We start from the raw sequence: 21,487 nt of genomic DNA, 5'->3' as shown, positions 1-21,487 counted from the left end.
TCGGCTCCACCCATCAGCTAATATACAAACCCTTCTTGACCCCGCCCATCCTACTATAGGGGGACCCCAGACTGAGTTAGGCTGCGGATGAGCGCCTGAGTCCAGATGGTGTGAGATTGCCCCCCATTCTTCTAGATTCTGGGTGATCTAAAAGATTTATATCCTAAACCGCAAGAGACGTGTTTCTTCTCATTCAATGTCTTCCCGCTTATTTAATATTTCCAAATCGGTAGACCTAGTTGGTTAGTCAGGCAATCTACTGGGCACTCCAACTGCGGGGTCCTCACGGTCTTCTCAGCTGCCTCAGCCTCGGTCCGGAGAGGACCCGGCGCCGAATCACTGACAGGCCCAGGTGTCGGGGTGAGTGTGAGGAGGGGGTGTCTGAGGTCAGGGGACAGTTCGGAACCTGGGGAGTAGGTTGAATAGCTGAGGTTCCGGACTCCAGCTTGGACTGCGGACCGGAGCGTCTCCGGTGCTGTGGGCCGGGACCGCGCCTCGCTCCCGGCCTTCCGGGCTTTCTTGCCAGCAGGGCCGGAAGGGAGCGGTGCACCTGCAGCTCAGTGTTCTCAGGCCCCAAACCCGAGAGATCCAAGCTCATTGGGGTTCTCCGGCGCGAGAAAAAGGTCTTGTCGCCCATAGTGAGCTGGAGTGCCGACGCCTGGGACTCCAGCCCCAGGTTTCTGCTTTGGAGGACACAACCTCTGACCGACCCGAGCGGACCTCTTGTCTGGGGTGGGGAATACAGTGGAGGAGGGGATTGCAGTTCTTCCGGAGAGAGGGAATATGGAAAAGTGATGAGCCACGTGGCTGGGTGGATTTGGTCGTTTTGGATCGAACCTGAAGCCTATAGTGTAAGACGGCGGTGCCACTATAGAATCAGGAGCCTTCGGATGAGGAGAAGGGATTTTGTGGAACTTAGGGATATATCGAGGTTGAAACAGTGATTGAGATGGAAATGGTAGAGAGATGAAAAGAACAAAAGCGTGGGAAGTAATCCGGAAAGAAACGTTAACAAGGTGACAACCCAAACAGGTGCAGTTTCATATAAGAGGATTAAGAAGTACTTGTTTTGTTTGGAGGAACGTTATCATGAAATGTCCCAGGGTCAAGGGAGTAAGTAGAAGTCCGGAATTGGTTATTGGGTTTGTCGATCCGGAAGTTAGCCATTGGGGAGAGCGACTTGAAGAGAGTCGGTTACTGAGAGGAGAGACTGCAAGTGAACTCGTTTGGAGCATGAAGCAAACGATTGTGGAGCCTGACGAGGTCCCTAAAAGGTTTGAGCATTAAGTTTTGGTGCAGAAAGCAAGTGACCCATGTCTAAGATTAACGATTCCAAAAGAGGAGATTAAAGACCCTGGAAAAGACGAAAGGAGATGGGATCAGAATCACAAGTGGAAGAATTAGCTCTGGAAACACAGGAGGACCCTTTCGATTGAAAACATAGGAAAAGTGGAGGAATGAGGTAAATGAAGAATTACCTGACACACCTTTAGTAGGAAAGCTCTCTTTGAAGTAAGGGTAGCTTTTCTTACTGACTCTTAGGATTTTTGCAATGTCTCTAAATATTCAACATAATACATTATTGGAGTTCCCTGCTGGCTAGATATTTTTAAGAACATTTAAGAAGCTCCATAATATCTCTATTCATGGGTAGCAAATTGTATTTGTAGTCTCTCTCCCTCTACAAATGACCTCTCTTATGACACACAGAAAATAAAAGCCATCATCTTCCTGCCACCAAATATACAAATCTTCTTGCCGTTTGTTCAAATCCTTAACCTCGTCTCCCAATACCATGCTCTCCTACTGTCTCCGGGTCTTCTTTTTTTCAGTTATTCTCCTACATCATTAGTCTTTCCCCTCTACTCACACCTTTCATTCAGCATTTAAAAATCATCTTCCTTAACGAACTACTCCTATTTATTTTCTTGTCTTTTCATCCCCTTCACAGCTAGAGCTCTTGAATGTATCAACTACTCGCCTTATCTCTTTTCTTCCCACTTCATGCTATTTACTTATCAGCCCACTGCAGCCTATCTAGTTTTCAGCTAAACGACCACTGAAACCACTTTTACAAAGATCACCAGTGTCCTCTGTGTTAAATCATATATCTCAGTGGGGACAAAAACCGCCTCTTGTGAAACAAACAAACGAAAAAAATCATACTCTTTTTATGTATAAAGCACAGATTTGTTTACAGTACATAAAGAGATATGCAGATATACTGTAGTATTAAAATTTTTATGGGAGGGGTATGATTGAAAGGGTAATCTGAAAAAGCAGGTAATAATGAAAAGGAAGTTGAGAAACACTATTAAATCAACAGTCATTTTCAAGTTCTTGTAGCTTGAATTCTTTGTGGCATTTAAAATGTTTAATACTCCATTCTTTTGGAAACACACTTTGCTCAAAACTCTTTTCATTTTCCTCCATCCTTACTGTCAACACTCTAGTTCAGGCCACTACCATAACACATCTCTCAACTGGTCTCACGATACTCAGTTGCCCCATTATGCAATTTCCGCAGTACAATCTTAAAACTGTAAATTGGATTGCATGAATCTCCATAAAACCATAGAAAATGACTTTGCATTGCCCAGAGAATAAAGTGAACTAATCAATGCTTATCTTCTTCTCCAGTCTCATCTCACAACTTCCCTCCGCCTCCTAAAGTTGCTGAATTTGTACTGGATTTGTCTTGTTTTCTCCCACATCAAAGCCTGTGAATTTCTATAGCACACTGTATTTCCCCTATCATAGTAGGAATTACATTTTACTGTATTAAGTTGTTTGCCTTCTTCGTTGAACTCTAAACGTGAGTTCAGGGAATCTAATTTGTTCACCCTTGTATCCCCAGTGCTTAATGTATAAAACATGTTCAAAACTACTTGTTGAATGAATAAATGGTCAAAATATTGGCTGAGAATCAGGGAAGCTACATTATTTTCTGGTCTTATTCTCTGGCCTTGGATATACCTATCTCACCTTCCATGCCTTTATTCTGTTATATATAGAAGAAACACATTTTCTTTTTTAGACACTATTTTCCAAGGATATTTTGACTATTGTTATTGCACTGATTATGAATCATCAGAATGAGTGTGTTCAACATTTGGTAAAGGGAATTTATGACATTTAAGCTGCAGTCAGAACTTTGGTGGAACAACCTCTGAGCAGTTTCTCAAGTGGCTTTAAAATAAATTGGGAGAATTCTGCTTTCTGACTCAAAAGATAGTTGTGGTGGTGGTGAGTGTGTAGCTTTCCCGGGAAGTTTATTAAAATAATAAAAGAACTACAGCTGCTAAAAGGTTAAGTAGTTAAACAAACAGGCTGCATGTGATATTTATTTGTTATATGCATTAGGCCCTTGGTCATAATATGGACAGAAGAAATAAGCTCTCTTTTCCTATAATAGAAGGTTAAGATGGGTTTTAAAGCTCAGAACTGTTGAAAGCCACAAGTGTTATACTTTCATCTCACCACTAAGGATAACAATAATAAATCCAGATGGCCAGTTAAACTTACTGTATTCTTCCAAGACCTGAATTACTGCCAGTGAAAACAACTTTGGTGGAAACTTTTCCTGGAAAGAATTTTTCACCAGCTTAAGAGGATGAGTAGGACTCTGGTTCCTAAAAATAAACAAACAACAAAGTCACTTGCTTTCAGAACAAGCAGGTCCTTTAGGGTATATTGTGGCAATGGAATACCATAGGTCCATGTGAACTATACTTTCTACAGGATGAATGGTTGAGGAAGGTAACCTGTGTCAGCTCTTTTAAATGTAATTTATATTCCAAACAATTTATTAGAACACATTTTGGCTCCTAACTAAACAATAAGCATATCCTTCAACTCTTCCTCTTAATTATAAGCTCAAAACAGCACATTTGCTGCCCCGTCCAATGTGGTATAACCACTAGCTACATGTTGTAATTTAAATTTAAATTAATTAAAAATAAAACTTCAGTACATCAGTAGTATTAGCCATATTTTAAATGTCCAATAGCCACATGTGGCTACGATACTGGACAGCATAGATATAGGACATGCCCATCATTGCCTGAAATCCTATCAGACAGTATTGCATTATGTTCCTAATAATCAGTTTCTAAGAGGCAGGTAAAAATAGGAGCTCAGGATTCAACTGGTTCTGGGTTTGAATCCTAGCTCTGATACTTATGCTATGATCTTAGGTCATAGGCTTAACAGTTCTGATACTTTATTGTCATATCTGTAAAATGGAGATAGAGAAGTAATAGCATTGACTTCGGAAGATTAAGTGAGATAGTGCAGCTAAAGTGCCTTTCATAGTATCTGGTCCATAGTAAGTACTGAATACGTTTTAGATATTATTAATTCATTTATCCTTAATGAATAAAACACTTTGAATGGAACTGAAAATTAATTTTTATAAAGGATGACATATCAATAGCTGGCTCACCTGAAGTGCTCCAGGCTGGGTCTCACTACGTTTATTACAGTATTCTGCTTTAAACCACACTATATTTCAGATGAAGATGTTATTTCAAGGAAAAGTGTCATAATACAAATTTAGTTGCAGATCATTGCTGGAGATTCTGTCTCATGGAAAAAAAGAAAAGTATCAGCAGAGGTTATAGTCAGTTAAAGTTAATAGGTTCTGTGTAGCAAGTTTATGTATTCCATTGGCACTAATAGAAATATAAAGCTAACACAAAGCAAACCTACTGAACAACTGTAGAAAAATTTAGCAGGTTTCAGATATTCTGGAAAAATTCAGTAGGTCCAAAGCCTAAGGAATTAAGGTTTATTGCTGCCAACTCAAGTTGATTACTTGGCTAATCAGAGATGGCTTTGAACAAAGAAACATTTTATTGTTTCCAATAAATAGAAACCCTAAACTATTAACAGCATTTATAACCTTATTAATACAGTAATTACTAAAACACATCTTAGTAATTAGTATTAATTTACTTGAAAACTATTGAACATATGCCAAATGGGAAAGAGAAATCATCACCAGATAGTCTTTAAATGTCAGCTGCTTTCATAAAATAACTAACATTCTCTAAAAAGAACTGGTCAGGTTGATGTCATTGTTTTCTATGTGAACAGAATTGAATGAATCCATTCTAGAAAGTCTTCCTTTCCTCTTTGAAATTTATCTTTGTGCATAGATACTGTATTCAGATTTTAAATTCTTTCTCCTTAGGCTACGTGTATCATACATGTATTAAACACGTAGCCTGTAATTTTGAATGAATGGACCACTGTACTAAACACCAAATACTATCCACATAAAAGAAAAAAACGATTAAGGTAATTAGACATTTTCCCACTGACCCCCCATATTGCAAGGACAATGAACTTTTTTTTTTAAACATAACTAACCCGTATAAAAGTATACAAGTCATAACATAAAGTCCAATGATTTATCACAAAATGAACACAACTTGTAACCATCATCTAGATCAAGAAATAAAACATTACCAGCACCTTAGAACACTACCCTTATACCCATCTCAGTTACTGCCTCCACTTTCCTCCATAAAATAAACCATTTGAATTTTCAAAGTTTTACCTGTTCTAGAGCTTCATATAAATAAAATCATACAGTGTGTATCCTTTTGTGTCTGTTTGTTCAGTATTGAGTTTGTAAGATTCATCCATATTTGTCTCATGTAGCAATAGCTTATTCATTTTCATTGCTGTATAATTTTTCATTTAATAATACACTTTATTTTTATACATTTTTTTGGTGGGAGTGAATTTGTGTGTCTAAGGTATTATGATAATGTGTAGCAATACAATTGATTTTTCATATTAATCTTGTATTCTGCAACCTTGTTAAACTCATTTATTAGCTGTAATTGTGTGAGTGTGTGTGTGTGTGTGGGGGGGGGTGTTTATTTCTTCCTTTCCAAATTAGAAGCCTTTTGTTTCATTTTCTTGCCTAATTGCCCTGGCTAGAACCTCTAGTTGAATAGAAGTCAGAAGAGTAGACATCATTGTTTGTTCTTGATATTAAGGGGAAAGCTTTTGGTCTTTAATCATTAAACATGATGTTAGCTATGGAATTTTCATAGATGCTTTTTATCAGTTTGAAGAAGTTTTTTTGTATTCCTAGTTTAAGGGTTTTTATCACAAAAGGATGTTGGATTTTGCCAAATTATTTTCTGTACCTTTGGAAATGATTACGTTTTTTTGTCTTATGAGTATTGTGTATTGTGTTGATTGATTTTCATATGTTGTATCAACCTTGCATTCTTGGAATAAATCCCACTTGGTCGGGGTGTATAATCTTTTTATATGTCGCTGGATTCAGTTGCTAGTATTTTGTTCAGGATTTTTTGCCTCTATATTCTTAAGTGATAACAGTATGTGGTTTCTTGTATTGCCTTGTCTGGTTTGGTGTCAGGATAATACAAGGATACTTTCTGATGTATACTAAATTTAAACCTTTTCTCCCCCTCCCCAGAAAATGATCCACAGTCTATTTCTCATAAACTGCTCCGGTGACATATTTCTAGAGAAGCACTGGAAGAGTGTTGTGAGCCAATCTGTCTGTGATTATTTCTTTGAAGCTCAAGAGAAAGCTGCTGATGTTGAAAATGTGCCACCTGTCATTTCAACACCTCACCACTACCTCATCAGTATCTATCGGGAAAAGCTCTTCTTTGTGTCTGTCATACAGACTGAAGTGCCACCTCTCTTTGTAATTGAGTTCCTACATCGAGTTGCTGACACTTTTCAGGTTGGTTATTCATCAAATCTTTTTTTTTTTTTCATCAAATCTTTTGAACTTAAATTACCCAAGTTAGTTGGAGGTGGGACACATTATTATATTTGTTAATTACCCAGCTATTGATGTGTTGTCTGTCTGTCTCTTCTACTAAGCATAAATTCATAAAACCTTTTTTGTAGGGTGTACAGTAGCACACATGGCTGCTGCATTCACTGTTTTAGGAGAACAGAACAATCTCATGGTCACAAAAGCCTTATTTTTTATATACATTACAAATTATGTCCTCAGGAAGCAACAGTGCCCTCCACATACAATTCTATGAATGGTCCCAAGATTTTATTGGTTATCAAATCTTCTAATATTTACATTTTTTATTTTATCTTGTGTTGCAGAATATACCAAATAGTTTAACTTAGCTTGTGTTTTGGAGTACCGAATCACAGCAAAGGAAACTTATAGTTCACATTCTTATTTAATGTTTCAGTGTATTTTCTGGCATAATATGTAATAGGAATTCAATCTAAAAATATTAAGAAAATATTGAGGAATGGTATATAGAACTATGGAGGGTGTTTTTTCCTCTGTATTTCCTCTGTTTTCATCTTAAACAATTAATTATGTTACTATAACTTTATTCTTCAAAACAAAAAGTATTTAGCAAGCCTTTCTTCATGCCTTCCATTGTGCAATATTATATACATTTTGTCAGGACTACTTTGGTGAGTGTTCGGAGGCTGCAATTAAGGATAATGTGGTCATAGTATATGAGCTCTTGGAAGAAATGTTAGACAATGGATTTCCACTGGCTACTGAATCTAACATTTTGAAAGAACTGATTAAACCACCAACAATTCTACGTTCTGTCGTCAACTCTATTACAGGTAAGGTAAAAACATACTTTATTAGGATCTGAGCAATTTAAACTTTATAAACAACTCGTTGCTTATGTTCTGACAGATTATTAAAGTAGTCCAGTGTGGCCAGAATTAAAGTTGGTGATAATGTTAAAATCGATAGTATATTTCTTTTCATGGAAAGAGGCTAGATTGTAAATGGTAAAGAAATTTTGGTTATTACTTTTTTATTATAGGTTTTTCTACAAGACCACAACTTACTACTGTTGTTTAACACTAAAGACTAAGACTGAATAAATTATCCCATTTAATCCTAAAGAAGCCTATATCATGATGGATGTTAACTAAACTTATGTGGTAATCATTTTGCAATATATACATAAATCATTATATTATATATCTTAAACTTAACACAATGTTAAGTGTCAATTATAACTCAATAAAGTTGGAAAAAATAAAACTAAAGAAATACTATTATAAAACTGGCCTTATGCTGCTACCCTACAATTACTAGAGTATAGAAAATGTAACTCTATATAATAGAGTTGTTTTATACGTACAAGAGATGTATTAAAACAAAAGGATATAGGAAAGTAGTCCATTTGTGAGATCTTATACTTTGTGTGCCTTGTACTTGTGTTTATAAGCTTCCAATTTCTAGCTCTACTGAGCTAGTACATCAGATAAGAATATTCTTTTGAAAATATTAAAGACTTCTAGAGAAAAATGTCTATGAAACGTTATATGCCATTCCAGCTATACTGTCCACCATTGTAAATGCCTCTCCAAGTGCATTGACCTAAAAAATGGGGTAAGAGAGGCCTGGAAAAAAATGATCGTTCCATAGCTCTTATTCGTCCTCTGTACAAGACTGAGTGACAGGAGTAATTCAGAGAAAGATCATCTCATCTGTGCTCCTAAAACTTACCCTCTGGATGGGAGAGACTGGAAAAAAAAATTAAAATATATGAATAATAGTGTAAAGTTTTTAAAAGCAATTTCATACTTTATAGATGATGTAGTCACACTGGAAAGTGTTGTTAAGAATGTACCACTTTTGAATTGGAAATCTATATTAACCAAAAATATTAAATATGTCACTCCTCAAGGATATATGTTTGGGACAATCAGATTTATTTTCAGATCTATGTCAGCTTACCAGGAAATTAGCCCGCTGTTGAACATTAGCCATATTGCAGCCAGATGGGTGTGCTGACCTTAAAGTGGAAAAAGGCCAAAGTATGTTCTTCATTGCAGTTACTCCACTGAGGCCTGCTTGGCAGCATCTCATGTTGAATCTAAGCTGAATACCAAAGGACCTAGTTATCACTCTGTATTCTCAGTGGAGACATTTTATCAGCAGAAAGGTTTGAAACAACCAGCTTCTTTTTTCATCAGTGGCAGCAGGATGAGATTCTGTTGTTGAGCCACTGGAATTAGGTTAGGTTACTGTTAACACACAGGAAGCAAAAGATAAGTAAATGAATTTAACCTGGATTGGCAGATAGAGGACCACATGGCCTATTTCTGTCTTCTGGAAATTTGATCATGTTGGTATGGATATGTCTCCAACAATTCTGGAAACATTCCACAACTTGAGTGAAGAAAAACCCAAATGTTAAAGAAGCAACTAACGTATTTTTTTTTTTTTCCTGTTAATGCCTTTTCTGATGATTATTTTATACATTAGCTTCGCTTTCTCCTTTTCTGGTTTTTAGGCAGTAGTAATGTTGGGGACACACTCCCCACTGGGCAGCTGTCCAACATCCCATGGCGCCGAGCAGGGGTAAAGTACACAAATAATGAAGCCTATTTCGATGTCGTTGAAGAAATAGATGCAATTATAGATAAATCAGGTAATTGTGTATATGCAGTCTTATTTGGGAAAAACAGTTCAGCTGACATAAGCTGAATAGAAAATTGAAATCCCTTGGCAGTATGGTTTCAGTGGAAAAGCTTTGGTTTTCTAATTGTTTAAAAATCTGTTTATTTTGCCCAGAGATTACATATAATTTTCATAACCACTAGTTGAGATCTGCCAAACCTTTGAAATCAGATCTTATGCTGTCTTACATTAAGCCAGTTTTTACCCTGTACACTTTTCCCTCTTGCCATTCATTCATTCTAACATTTACTATATATCTAGTGTATACCACACCTTTGCTGCTACTTTTGTGCAGTACTTCTAGTAAAGACCCCAGACAAAACAACAGTACTCTGTTAGAATCATAAAAATGTTTTTAAAAACATCTAGTCCAGGATCAAATATATGGTGATGGAAGGAGAACTGACTCTGGGTGGTGAACACACAATGGGATTTATAGATGATGTAATACAGAATTGTACACCTGAAATCTATGTAATTTTACTAACAATTGTCACCCCAATAAATTTTTAAAAAATAAATAAAACATCTAGTCTAACCCTCACATTTTATACAGAATGAAACTGAAGTTCAGAAGGGCTAAGTAATCTGCTCAAGGTAACACAGCTAGTTGGTGTGTGAAAATGAGTTACTGTGAAATATAGCTAATATCTTTTCTATAGTGAGTGCCCTTTTCAGTGTAAAATTCCGTTGTACAGAATAATAGCTATACTACAGAATAATGGCTCCTGTTTCTTAAAAGTTAACAGCTTAATCCATTTCATGAGAAACTTGCCTCATTTTTAAATTCTGTTAAAAATATTCTAACTTTATATCCAGCACTAGTATGTTTGACTATAAAGATATAGACAGGTTTGATTTTCCTCAGAATTATTATATTCCAACCAGAGTTAGGTACAGGCCACGGCACTTAAAAAGCTGTCTGAAGTGGTGTAATGGATCTCTGTCCACTGACCTGTTAATAGATGTGCAAAGCTTCAGTATGCCTGACACCCAGGAGGTATCTCCATTACTTCAGAGATAGTGATAGCTCTAGTAAAGACGCAGATTCTAGTGGTGTTATCACCCTGTTTCTTCTTTCTTCAGGATCTACAGTCTTTGCAGAAATTCAGGGGGTCATTGATGCTTGCATTAAACTATCTGGAATGCCTGACCTTTCCCTTTCTTTCATGGTAGGTTTTGTTCTCCTGTTCTGTAGCTGCTTTTATGCCTAATCCATGTGAAGTACTAAGTGAAATGATAAATACTGAGACATGTTGGTATCTTAGAATGCAGAAGACTATCTCAGAAATATCCGTAGCACAGCTTACCAAGAAAATAGCTTACATGACGAGCATAGCCTTCATGGAAAGGCTGAGGAAAGGTCTTTGCCTGGATGTGCTAGAAGGAGCTTAAACGGCTGGCTGATTTCTGCAAATCTGCCGTGTTAGTTTTACTGAATTATTATTTGCTTTGCTGATATGAAAGGGCATTGATTTTTGGCATCATTTTAGACTTGGTATGACACAATCAAGAGAACTGAGTTCTGGTGCTGTCTCTGTCACTAGCTTGTTCTGACCTTGAGTTCTTTGAACCTGTTTTTTTCATCTATGAAATGGGAATGATACTACTTGTATTTTCTACCTCATAGAGTTATTGAAATTCAAATAAAATAAGGCATGTCATACTATGAAACCATAACGTTGTGTTGATGGGGTCATAGTAACAAACTCTTACATGACCTTTAAGGAGCATATTCTCATAATATCTGAGTAGAGTTGTCATATTCATTATACTCTATGAATATGTTCTGTTTTCCTGGCAGAACCCAAGGCTTCTAGATGATGTCAGCTTCCACCCCTGCATCCGGTTCAAGCGTTGGGAATCTGAAAGAGTTTTGTCATTTATTCCTCCAGATGGAAATTTCCGACTCATATCATATCGTGTCAGCTCACAAAAGTATGTTGATGCATCAACCAGATACTGCCATCATATACCAATGTGCTGGGTAGAACTGACTTCCCTGTTTCGTTCTGACAGTTAGATACTTGAATTCATCATCATCGTTCTCTTTAGCCATGGCTCACCAGGATAGCCAAGGACTGGTGAAAATATGTCTAAAATTATCAGTGTACCTTGACTCTAAGAATATAGAGTAGTAGGAAATGAGACTGTAGTCAAATATGTACCTGAGAACAAGCATTTGGGACTGACTATGTATAACTTGGGCAAAACCGTGATCCGTGCTATAATTTTACTATAGTCTGTAGACTTCATGGCTTACAGAAGGAGACAGACCTACTGATAGTTCCCCAGGACATCCCCCAACTGAAGAGTGACTTGAACTATGGTTTAAATGCATGATTCAGTGTTGTGGTTTATAGCTGGTTTGTCCCTTGAAAATATCAGAAGTTATTTGGGTAACATCAGGACAGGACTCAAAAGCAGAGGAATTATTTCTTGGCTCTTACCACATAGGAACTGCTTTATTTAGTTTTTATAATTTTAAATTCTTTCTATGGGATCTTAATTCATTTCTTTAAACTACTGCTATTTGCCCCAATTGTTGATCCTATAATTGAGCTTCAGATCTCTATTTGTATAGTTATTACTCGGAAATTGTCATTCCTAACGCAGTGGTACCTGAACACTGAGCTATGCTCACCACCTCCCTACAGCCTGCCTCCGATACAGAATCTGCAGTTCTGAAGGTATTGGGCCCTATAGTGGGATAAGAGGCAGAGTAAGATTCTCTGCACTGAGGTTTTTAGGCTGCCTCCTGAGCTGTGTCATAACATTAATTGTGTGTGTCTGTGCTTTTGTGTCTTTCTTTATCTTTTTAGTCTAGTGGCAATACCAGTGTATGTGAAACATAGCATCAGCTTTAAGGAGAACAGTTCCTGTGGCAGATTTGATATTACAATTGGACCAAAGCAGAATATGGGAAAAACTATTGAAGGAATCACAGTGACAGTTCACATGCCAAAAGTTGTGCTGAATATGAACCTGACACCAACACAAGGCAGCTATACATTTGATCCAGTTACCAAGGTACAGCTACCTCAAATCAAGAGTGAGCGAGTGTTTCTGCAGTCTTTGTTTTGTGATTTGCTTGGGGAGTAGGTAGAGGGAAGGTTTAGTGTCTTGGTTAAAACTAAAGTTCCTGATGAAACCCAGAGAGCATACTGTGCTGTGCTTCTGCCACTGGCTGTGAAGGGAATCCTGTATCTGCTGCCGAGTAGAACAACTGCAAAGAGACTCATCCTGTCCTCCTCCATAAAGTGCCTTTACTCATCATTGATAATCCAGAGACACACTCATTGTCTCGTGAGGAAGATGTGAAAGCTTTTTGATGTGAAAGAGAAAAGTATTTTGTGGGTATAAAAAGATATTGTTAAATTTTCTATAGAAATTGGTCATTAAGACCTTTCTCTTCCTTTTCAATTTAAAAGCATTGTTTCATACTTTTCCACAGGGGATGTTGGCTGGAAAGCTACTTTCTCACCCTACATAAATGTGCCTCAAGTAGAGGGTTTTCAGAGAAACTCTAAAAATTTATTTTCTCTCAGCTTCCTGCTAGGGTGAAAAATATTCTTTTCAATGGCAGATTCATTGAGCTGCCTGATAAATGAAAAAATTTTTTAAATAAAATCATAGAATATTAAAGATCATCTAATCCAGTCCTGGGTATTCAAAGAACCTCTCCAGAGACCACACAGTGTTGAGAAGTGAAGGGGAGTTCCAGATCCATAGCCCTTCATTCCAGCTTCAACCATAACAGCTTTACTTTCTCCTCTTAGTAAGCTTCCACACTAAAGATTTCATTTGAACAAAGTGTTCCATAGCTAAAAGTTTAAAAATACCAATTTAAGTCAGTCTTATCATTTTATAAAAAAATAAACTGAGGCCCAGACAGAAACAATAAAGTCGGTATAGTGGAAAGAACATTTGAAATCAGATAGCCTTAGGTTCAAAGCCCAACCTGCTCACTAACTGTCTGACCTTAAGCAAATCATTTGACCTCAGCCTTAATTTCCTAATTTGTAAAAAGACAAAATCTAAATTATAGGTTACTATGAAATAATGTACAAATAGTGCTATATCCAAAAATAGATGTTCAACAAATGTTGGTTCTCTACTTACTTTCCATTCAGTCACAACTAATTAGTGGTAAACTCAGTGAAGATCCCAGGTCTCAATGACCCAGTCAGGATGGCAAAGTAGGTAAATGCTATGCTTGCCTTCTCTCATGACCACATTAAAATTACAACTAAACTATAGAACAATCACTGAGAGTCACCTGAAGTGTAACTGAACTGAAGCCTTACAACTATGGACACAGAAAAAAACCACTTCAGGATTGGTGGGAGGGGCAGAGACATGGAATGGACTGGTCCCACACCTGCCTGTGACCATTAAATATCAGGAAGGATATCTCAGCTGCAGAGATCCCCCCACTGGTGGAGCGAGGAGTCCCAGCCCCTTACGAGCCCAGGTTTCCAGTGCCGGGGAGAGAAGTCCCCTAATTTCTGGCTGTGAAAACCAGCGGAGATTGTGGCTGAGTGAACTCCAGCCACCCCTCTTAAAGGGACTATGCACGGACTTAATGTTGCAATCACTGCTTCTGAGCTCCAGTGCTGGGGCAGCAGGTGGAGAGGCGACAGGCACATACGTGGGGAACTGACTTGTATGGCCGCAGGATGAGGGCTGGAGGGACAGCTTTCTCCCAGACAGAGGAGCTGGCAGAAGCCATTGTTTCTTTGTTGAGCCCTCCCCTTTCCCAGCGTGCAGACGCTGGTGGCGGCCATATCTGAGTCTCCATCAAGCTGGCTAACGCTGTTCTTTTGCCATTTCCTGGTGATTTGAGACCCCACCCCACTCAACTTTTGGGCACACTCAAACTGTTTCCAGTGGCTTTTTCATACAAGCCACCAGCCTTAGCTCATGTCACAGACTCTCCTAAGGTCTCTGAAAGGTTTGCAGAACACAGACAAGCAGTATCTGGCTTGAGTATGTCCCATACCTCTGGCTGAGCATCCCTAAGCCCAGCACTAGTGGCAGCTAGCCTTTGTTCATGGCTTGGCCTCTCCAGGTGCTTTCAATCAAGGCATGGGCAGCGGCCATCTGCAGATTGTTTTGTGGCTCTTGCCTGGTGGCCCCAGATGGGACATGGGCTGCAGCTGAACTTGACCCATAGCAGGTCCCCTCCCAGGTGGCACACCAGTAGCCAGCTTCAAAACAAGTAGGAACATCACCCAGCCACCTCCAAGGATGACACACCCAGGGAGCAGATGGCTAAGTACCAGAGCCCTGCTGCTGCAGATGATGCAGAGTAGGCCAGCCCCTGCACCACGGCTCCTCCACTGTATCCCAGCAAGTCCTCACAACCAGTGAGACCAAGGGTGAATCCCTCCCGTTGATATGCAAACAGCAACCAAGGCTCAACTACAACAAGAGGGCACACACAACTCACACAGGGACCACCTGCAGTGTGTGGCTCAGGTGACCAGGAATACTGTGCCACTGAACCCACCGCACACCTACTACATAAGGCCACTCTACTGGGAGACATAGCAGCCCTACCTAATACATAGAAACAAACAGAGGGAGGCAGCCGAAATGGGGATACAAACATGTCCCAAATAAAATAACAAAGCTCTAGAAAAAGAACTAAACAAAATGGAGACAAGCAATCTACCAGATGCAGAGTTCAAAACACTGGTTATAAAGATGCTCAGTTGTTTCAGGGAGAACTTCAACAAAGAGATAGGAAGCATAAAAATGGAAATAGAAAACAAAAAAGAACTAGTCAGAAATAAAGAATACAATAGTGGAAATGAAGAATACATTGGAGGGAATGAACAGTAGATTAGTGAAGCAGAAGATCGAATCAGCGATTTAGAAGATCAGGTAGCAGAAAACAGCCAATCAGAACAGAACAGCAACAAAAAAATCCAAAAAAATGAGGATAGTTTAAGGGGCCTCTGAGACAACATTAAGCGTACCAACATTCGCATTATAGGGATACCAAAAGGAGAAGAGAGAAAGCAAGGAATTGAAAACCTATTTAAGGAAATAATGATGGGAAACTTTCCTAACCTGGCAAAGGAAATAGATATACAAACCCAGGAAATGCAGAGTCCCAAACAAGATGAACCCAAAGAGGCCCACACCAAGTCACATCATAATTAAAATGCCAAAGGTTCAAGACAGAGAGAACCTTAAAAGCAGCAAGAAAAAAGCAGTTCCCTACAAGGCAGCCCCCATAAAACTGTCAGCTGATTTCTCAACAGAAACTTTGCAGGCCAGAAGGGATTGGCAGGAAATGTTCAAAGAGATGAAAAGCAAGGACCTTCAACCAAGATTACTCAGCAAAGCTGTCATTTAGAATTGAAGGACAGATGAAGAGCTTCCCAGACAAGAAAAAGCTAAAGTTCCTCACCACCAAACCAGTATTACAAGGAATCTTAGAGGGACGTCTTTAAGAAGGAAAATATATATATATATATATATATATATATATATATATATATATATATATATATATATATTTATAAATAAAAATATTTATAAATATATATATATAAATATATATATATATAAAAAGGCAATAACTACATACCTGTCAACAATTACTTTCAGTGTAAATGGGTTAAATGCTCCAATCAAAAGATAGAGGGGCTGAATGGATAAGAAAACAAGACCCTTACATATGCTGCCTACATGAGACTCACTTCAGATCAAAAGACACACAGATGGATGGAAAAAGATATTTCATGAAATTGGAAACAAAAAATCTGGAGTAGCAATACTTATACCAGGCAAATTAGACTTTAAAATAAAGGCTATAACGAGACAAAGACCTAGTAATCCCACTTCTGGGTATTTATTTAAAGAAACACAAAATGGTACTTTGAGGGGACATGCTCTTCCATATGTTCATTGCAGCATTATTTACAATAGCCAAGATATGGAGGCAGCCTGGGTGTCCCTGAATGGATGGATGGATAATGAAGAAGTGGTTCACATATACAATGGAATAGTACTCAGCCATAAAAAAGAATGAACTTGCCATCTACAACAACATGGGTGGACCTAGAGGGTATTGTGCTGAGTGCAGCAAGTCAAACAGACAGACAAATGTCATATGATTTCACTTATAAGTGGAATCTAAAGAACAAAATAAATGAAACAGAAACAAACGCATAGATACAGAGAACATTTTGATGGTTGCCAAGTGGGAGGGGGTTGGGGTTAGGTGAAAAAGGGAAAAGGATTGAGAAATACAAACTGGTTGTTACACAATAGGCATGAGGATGTAATGTATAGCACAAGGAATATAGTCAATAATATTGTAATAACAATGGTGTCAGATGGATACTAGGTTTATTGGGGTGATGGGTGGGGGGTTGGATGCAGGGTGAAAAAAGTAAAGGGATTAAGAAATACAAATTGGTAGTTATAAAATAGTCCTGGGGATGTAAAGCATAAGGAATATAATAAATATGGTAACTATGTATAGTGCTAGTACTAGTCAGGGAGATCACTTCTTAAATTATATAAATGTCTGACATCTGTGCTGTACACCTGAAATTAATATGAAGTAATATTAAATGTCAACTGTAATTGAAAAATTAAAAAGGGGAAGATAAAAGGGAATTAGAGGTTCAAACTTCAGGTATAAAACAAGTTAAGTCTTGGGGGTGTATCATACAGCATGGGAAATATAGTCAATAATACTGTGATAGCGTGGTACGGTGTCAGATGGTTGCTGGACTTACGGTGATCACTTCTTTAGCATAGGGAATATAATCAGTAATGTAATAACTAAGTATAGTGCCAGGTGAGTACTTTTGAATAAGTATTACGTACACCTGAAACTAAAATAATATTGTTAACTATATTTAAATAAAAATCTTAAAAAAAAAGAAAAAGAATGTCTGAGGTCTTTTGCTTCCAAGACACTGTGCTTCATTTTGTACAAAAATTTATGGTGTCTTTGAACATTTGTCTTTATTAAATGGTTCAGGTTGTTTTGTTTTCCATGTCTTTTTAAGGTACTAACGTGGGATGTGGGCAAAATTACTCCACAAAAGCTTCCAAGTCTTAAAGGACTGGTAAATTTACAATCTGGAGCACCCAAGCCAGAAGAGAATCCAAGCCTCAATATACAATTCAAGATCCAGCAGCTTGCGATTTCGGGTAAGCGTAGATTTGACTTGTGTTTCAGAGTAACTGAATTTTGCTGAGGTTGACTACTGGTTGCTTAGGAGAGTGAGTCATATTCCCTCTCTAGAAAGAGCAACAGCTCCGTTTGCCTTTCATGCTGTGTATGGGGCCAGACTCTCAGGTGCACTGATTTTGGAGGGCACCCTATTTCACGCAGCTTCACTTCACCCCCACCCTCATTCAAGCATCAAAGAAGACATCATTCATACTCACAGAGAGTAGAATCATCCTTAAATTCCTTGCCCACGTGGGAATCTGAACTAAAATGATACCCCCGATGCTATAATTTGTGAATGGTGGGAGGGACATTGCTTCCAAATGGTGGGAGGGGCTTAATGGCAGACTTACTGTATCCTGCTCATTGGTAAACAAATACTGTATTGGTTGGTGTGACCAGGAAAATAATTTCTTTCTTTCCTTACCCATTCTTTTTGACACAGGCTTAAAAGTAAACCGCTTGGACATGTATGGGGAGAAATATAAGCCATTTAAAGGAGTCAAATATGTCACAAAAGCTGGAAAGTTCCAAGTGAGGACATGAGAAGAGGCCAACATTCCTTAAGACCTGTTTGTTTTCCAAGTGTCATTACAGTTTATTACTATTAGGTACCAAGTGGGTGGGAATCCATATTCTAGTTAAAGCATATGTGTCGAGCTGCACACGCTAACAAAGTTGCTTAGTAATCAGTGTAGGGTTCTTAAGGAGCATTAAGCTCAGGTAACTTTTGAATGACTTAGCTTATTTTGTATCTTTTCACTTTGGAAGATTTGGGAGGTGATTTCCTCCCTAGGAGGACACCAGCTGGGGGCTGCACATGTTAACAGTAAAGGCAGAAGGCCACAGTGATACCCTCTCCGGACACAAGCCAGCAGGAGCTGTCTTAATCTGTAATGTGATGTGTCAGGTGCACCAAATATCCACCTGATCTTAGCCATCCCAAATCCGTGTCTGTCCCAACAGAGGAAATTTTCCCCACCCCGAGAAGTTTACAAAGAACTGCCTCTTCAAGTGTTTGCCTTACTCAGCTTTTCACTTGTGCCATTAAGCAAGCACTGTAGCAAAAGCCACTTCCACATGGCCCTGGCCGGGAGCACTGCTCCATGCCCCATTCTCACTGTACTTGGTATTGTATTTTTTATAAATAAGATTTTTATGTAAAGCTCCAATTTTGATTTACAGGGACCTTGCTGCAGTGAGTACCATCTCAGTTTTGTGCCATTGGTTCAGCTGTTAGCACAGTAAACGTCATTTGTATCAAAGGGGCAAATACTTTAAGGTAATAAAAGGGAACACTACTGCTTTTTGGAAGTTACAGCAAGCACAAGCATTTGAGATTTTAAGCAAATTAAACGACTGAGAGAAACGTAAGTGAACCTTTGCCATCTTCATGTTTTCTAAAGCCTATCAAACGCCAGTTAAACCGTAGGCGGCCTGAAGGCCTCATGCCCCAGTTCATTCAGCGACGGGAGGAAACCGCCTGCCTGCCCTCATCTCTGTTCCTGTTTGAAAGGGCTGGAGTTTGCCTGTCCCTTGTCTTTGGGGAAACTCCCTTTCCACACTGTGCTTCCCATGGCGCTACTCAATAGATTCCTCCCTGAAACTATTGTGGTAATTGTCACTGGAGTACTTACTTACATGTCTCTGCTGTGCTGGCAGTACATGGAGGTACATTATATTGAGGCAGAAACACAATCCTCAGTAACATTGAGAAACTCTACTGCTCATCGTGGTCAGCAAGTCCGTTTATAGTTGTAACATTTCACTCAGCTGTACTGGCACAGAAGTCCAGTTATTTTGCCTTGTTAGACATGAAGAATGGAGAAAAGCTCAAAGTTAAGATCTAAGTGCTTGTTCTTCATGATTCCTCTTGTTCTTACTTACGCTATTAAGTTCTTCTGAGTCCATTCTTTTCATTCTTTATCGTGCTAAAGATAGCCTTGACACTCAGCGCACTCTGCTGTGGGGCTGGTGGGCGGTGCTGGGACCGGAGCCCACCACTCAGCAGCATTCTGACCTTCGTCTGCCCGGGGCACCCAGCCTCCCTTTCATCTACCGGGAAAGGTCACTTACTGAAACTTTGAAATTTCTCGGGTAATCAATGTCAGCTTGGCAGCTAAAATCAAGGTGTCGCCAAATATTGATTCCCTGTTTCAGGCTGGTTACCCAGTTCAATTGCTTTTCATTTTTAATGTCTTAACTCTTCAAAATTCATACCTCAAAAGAGCAGTCAATCAGTACATTTGCTTTTCTGTCTGCAGAATCCCTACTCAGCCATCACTCCCTGGCCTATCCAGTTTTCTTTCTGTGCTGTCCTGTGTACAAGCAGATTGTTTGCCAAGAGTCCCTTGCCTCTAGCAATTTCTGCTAAAACTTCCAAGTAGACAATTTCCTGTTACAATTAAATTATTCTATTTATTAATTTGACTGAACCCAGTAAATCCTTTCTCTAATTCTGGCTATTATACTGTCAATAAAATGATGAAAGCAACAAGTTGGTTTCTCAGCCTGACTGTTGATTTAGCATTCTCAGATGGGCACCTGTCAGAGCAGGCGAACGTGATCAGACGTTGCTCCACATTCTCCTAGAGGTGAGGGTTGCTGCAAAGTACCTCCAAGGGCTCCTCTCTCAGCCTCTACATTAAATGTCTGCATTCTGAGCATCACCGTTCTGTCCAGACTGAGCACAGCTTCCGCTCCCTACCACCACCACCTAATAACAAAGATCCATTAATACTTAGTAGTATTGGGATAGTTTCCAGGCACAGAATTCTAGCTAATCCCAGAATAGCTTCGTCTTCTAAATTCTTAAAGGAATATATCTCAAGGGTAAGTGAAGTTGGTGCTCATTTTCTGCCTAAGACAGTCACCATCATTTTGTGCAAAGGGATTTATGTGATGGGTTCCTTCTTTAAGTGTTGCTACAGAAGAATCCTTGAAAGACGCTGGTCCTTTTGTCCTTTGAGTCATCTGATTTGAGAAAACTGCTACACTGTAATACAGCAGGAAGGCAGCACCAGTGACATACGGTGAGTTGCCACAGTGAATACTGTTTGCAGATGTTACTGAGCTAATGCAGTAGCCTTGGACATTTCCCTTTAGGCTGGACTCTGCCTCCCGACTCAGCAACTTTTCTGTTAAAGCAACACTATCGCCTTTTCATGATATTTACTCCTTTCAGACCTAGAAAGTCAAGTAAAAACAGTGATGTTCCAGCCCTACTCCATGAACCTACTTTTTTAATCAGAGCTTCCTCAAGCAAGAGGAATATGTCCCCCAAAGCCAGCTCTGCCTCCTCGCCCTGATGGATCCCTGAAAAACCCCAGTGTCTTGTATTGGGCTTTGGAAATAGAAACAGCAGACCTGTGGTTTCCTGCACACGTCACAGCTTCAGCTTCTTAGGGGATAGTGATGGAGTCACACGTCACAGCTTCAGCTTCTTAAGGGATAGTGATGGAGTCACACGTCACAGCTTCAGCTTCTTAGGGGATAGTGATGGAGTCCGGGAACAACTAGAATCTTCTAAGGCGATGACAGACTACTTCATCCAGAGGATGAGCTACACCATCTGGTTGGTTTCCCCCTGCTGTCACATTTGCTCCTTCTAGTATAGAATCCCCAAAGCTGTCCCTTATTACACAGATCTTTGGTAAGTCAATACACTACTGCTGGTTTCTCCTACTTCCAGTACAATTTCTGGATTAAATAAAAATCTTTAGTTTCCAGATTTTGAGGATTAGTTTCATTGACAATTCTTCAAAACAAAGGAGAAAGCTGATCTAAAAGTTCTTACTAAAATAACATGCCCATCATTT

General features: G+C 39.0%; 1 protein-coding gene across 2 annotated transcripts; it reads left to right on the top strand.

The window, feature by feature from the left end:
* Positions 1–55: 55 nt before the first annotated feature.
* On the top strand, positions 56–20,168 carry AP3M1 (adaptor related protein complex 3 subunit mu 1). Of its 2 annotated transcripts, none has more exons than XM_081073613.1 (9): positions 56–360; positions 6,461–6,736; positions 7,437–7,608; positions 9,300–9,437; positions 10,553–10,638; positions 11,271–11,404; positions 12,289–12,496; positions 17,503–17,647; positions 18,115–20,168. In XM_081073613.1, exons 2-9 carry the CDS (start codon positions 6,464–6,466, stop codon positions 18,213–18,215), a joined length of 1,257 nt encoding a protein of 418 aa, XP_080929739.1. In that variant the 5' UTR covers positions 56–360; positions 6,461–6,463; the 3' UTR covers positions 18,216–20,168. The 2 variants fall into 2 exon arrangements, with proteins under 2 accessions (XP_080929739.1, XP_080929740.1); XM_081073614.1 differs by having other exon boundaries at positions 312–1,462; positions 18,115–20,165.
* Positions 20,169–21,487: the final 1,319 nt, after the last annotated feature.

This window comes from Rhinolophus hipposideros (assembly GCF_964194185.1).
Source record: "Rhinolophus hipposideros genome assembly, chromosome: 15".
In the NCBI taxonomy this organism is placed as follows: domain Eukaryota; kingdom Metazoa; phylum Chordata; class Mammalia; order Chiroptera; family Rhinolophidae; genus Rhinolophus; species Rhinolophus hipposideros.
Note: the sequence above shows the minus strand (reverse complement) of the source record. Positions and strands in the feature narration are given on the sequence as shown.

Bases quoted from the DNA above. Each gene is read 5' to 3' on its own strand.
- AP3M1 (XM_081073613.1), top strand. From the start codon at position 6,464: ATGATCCACAGTCTATTTCTCATAAACTGCTCCGGTGACATATTTCTA. The intron at 7,609-9,299 runs GTAAGGTAAAAA...TCTGGTTTTTAG, and splicing joins TGTCGTCAACTCTATTACAG to GCAGTAGTAATGTTGGGGAC. The intron at 17,648-18,114 runs GTAAGCGTAGAT...TTTTTGACACAG, and splicing joins CCAGCAGCTTGCGATTTCGG to GCTTAAAAGTAAACCGCTTG.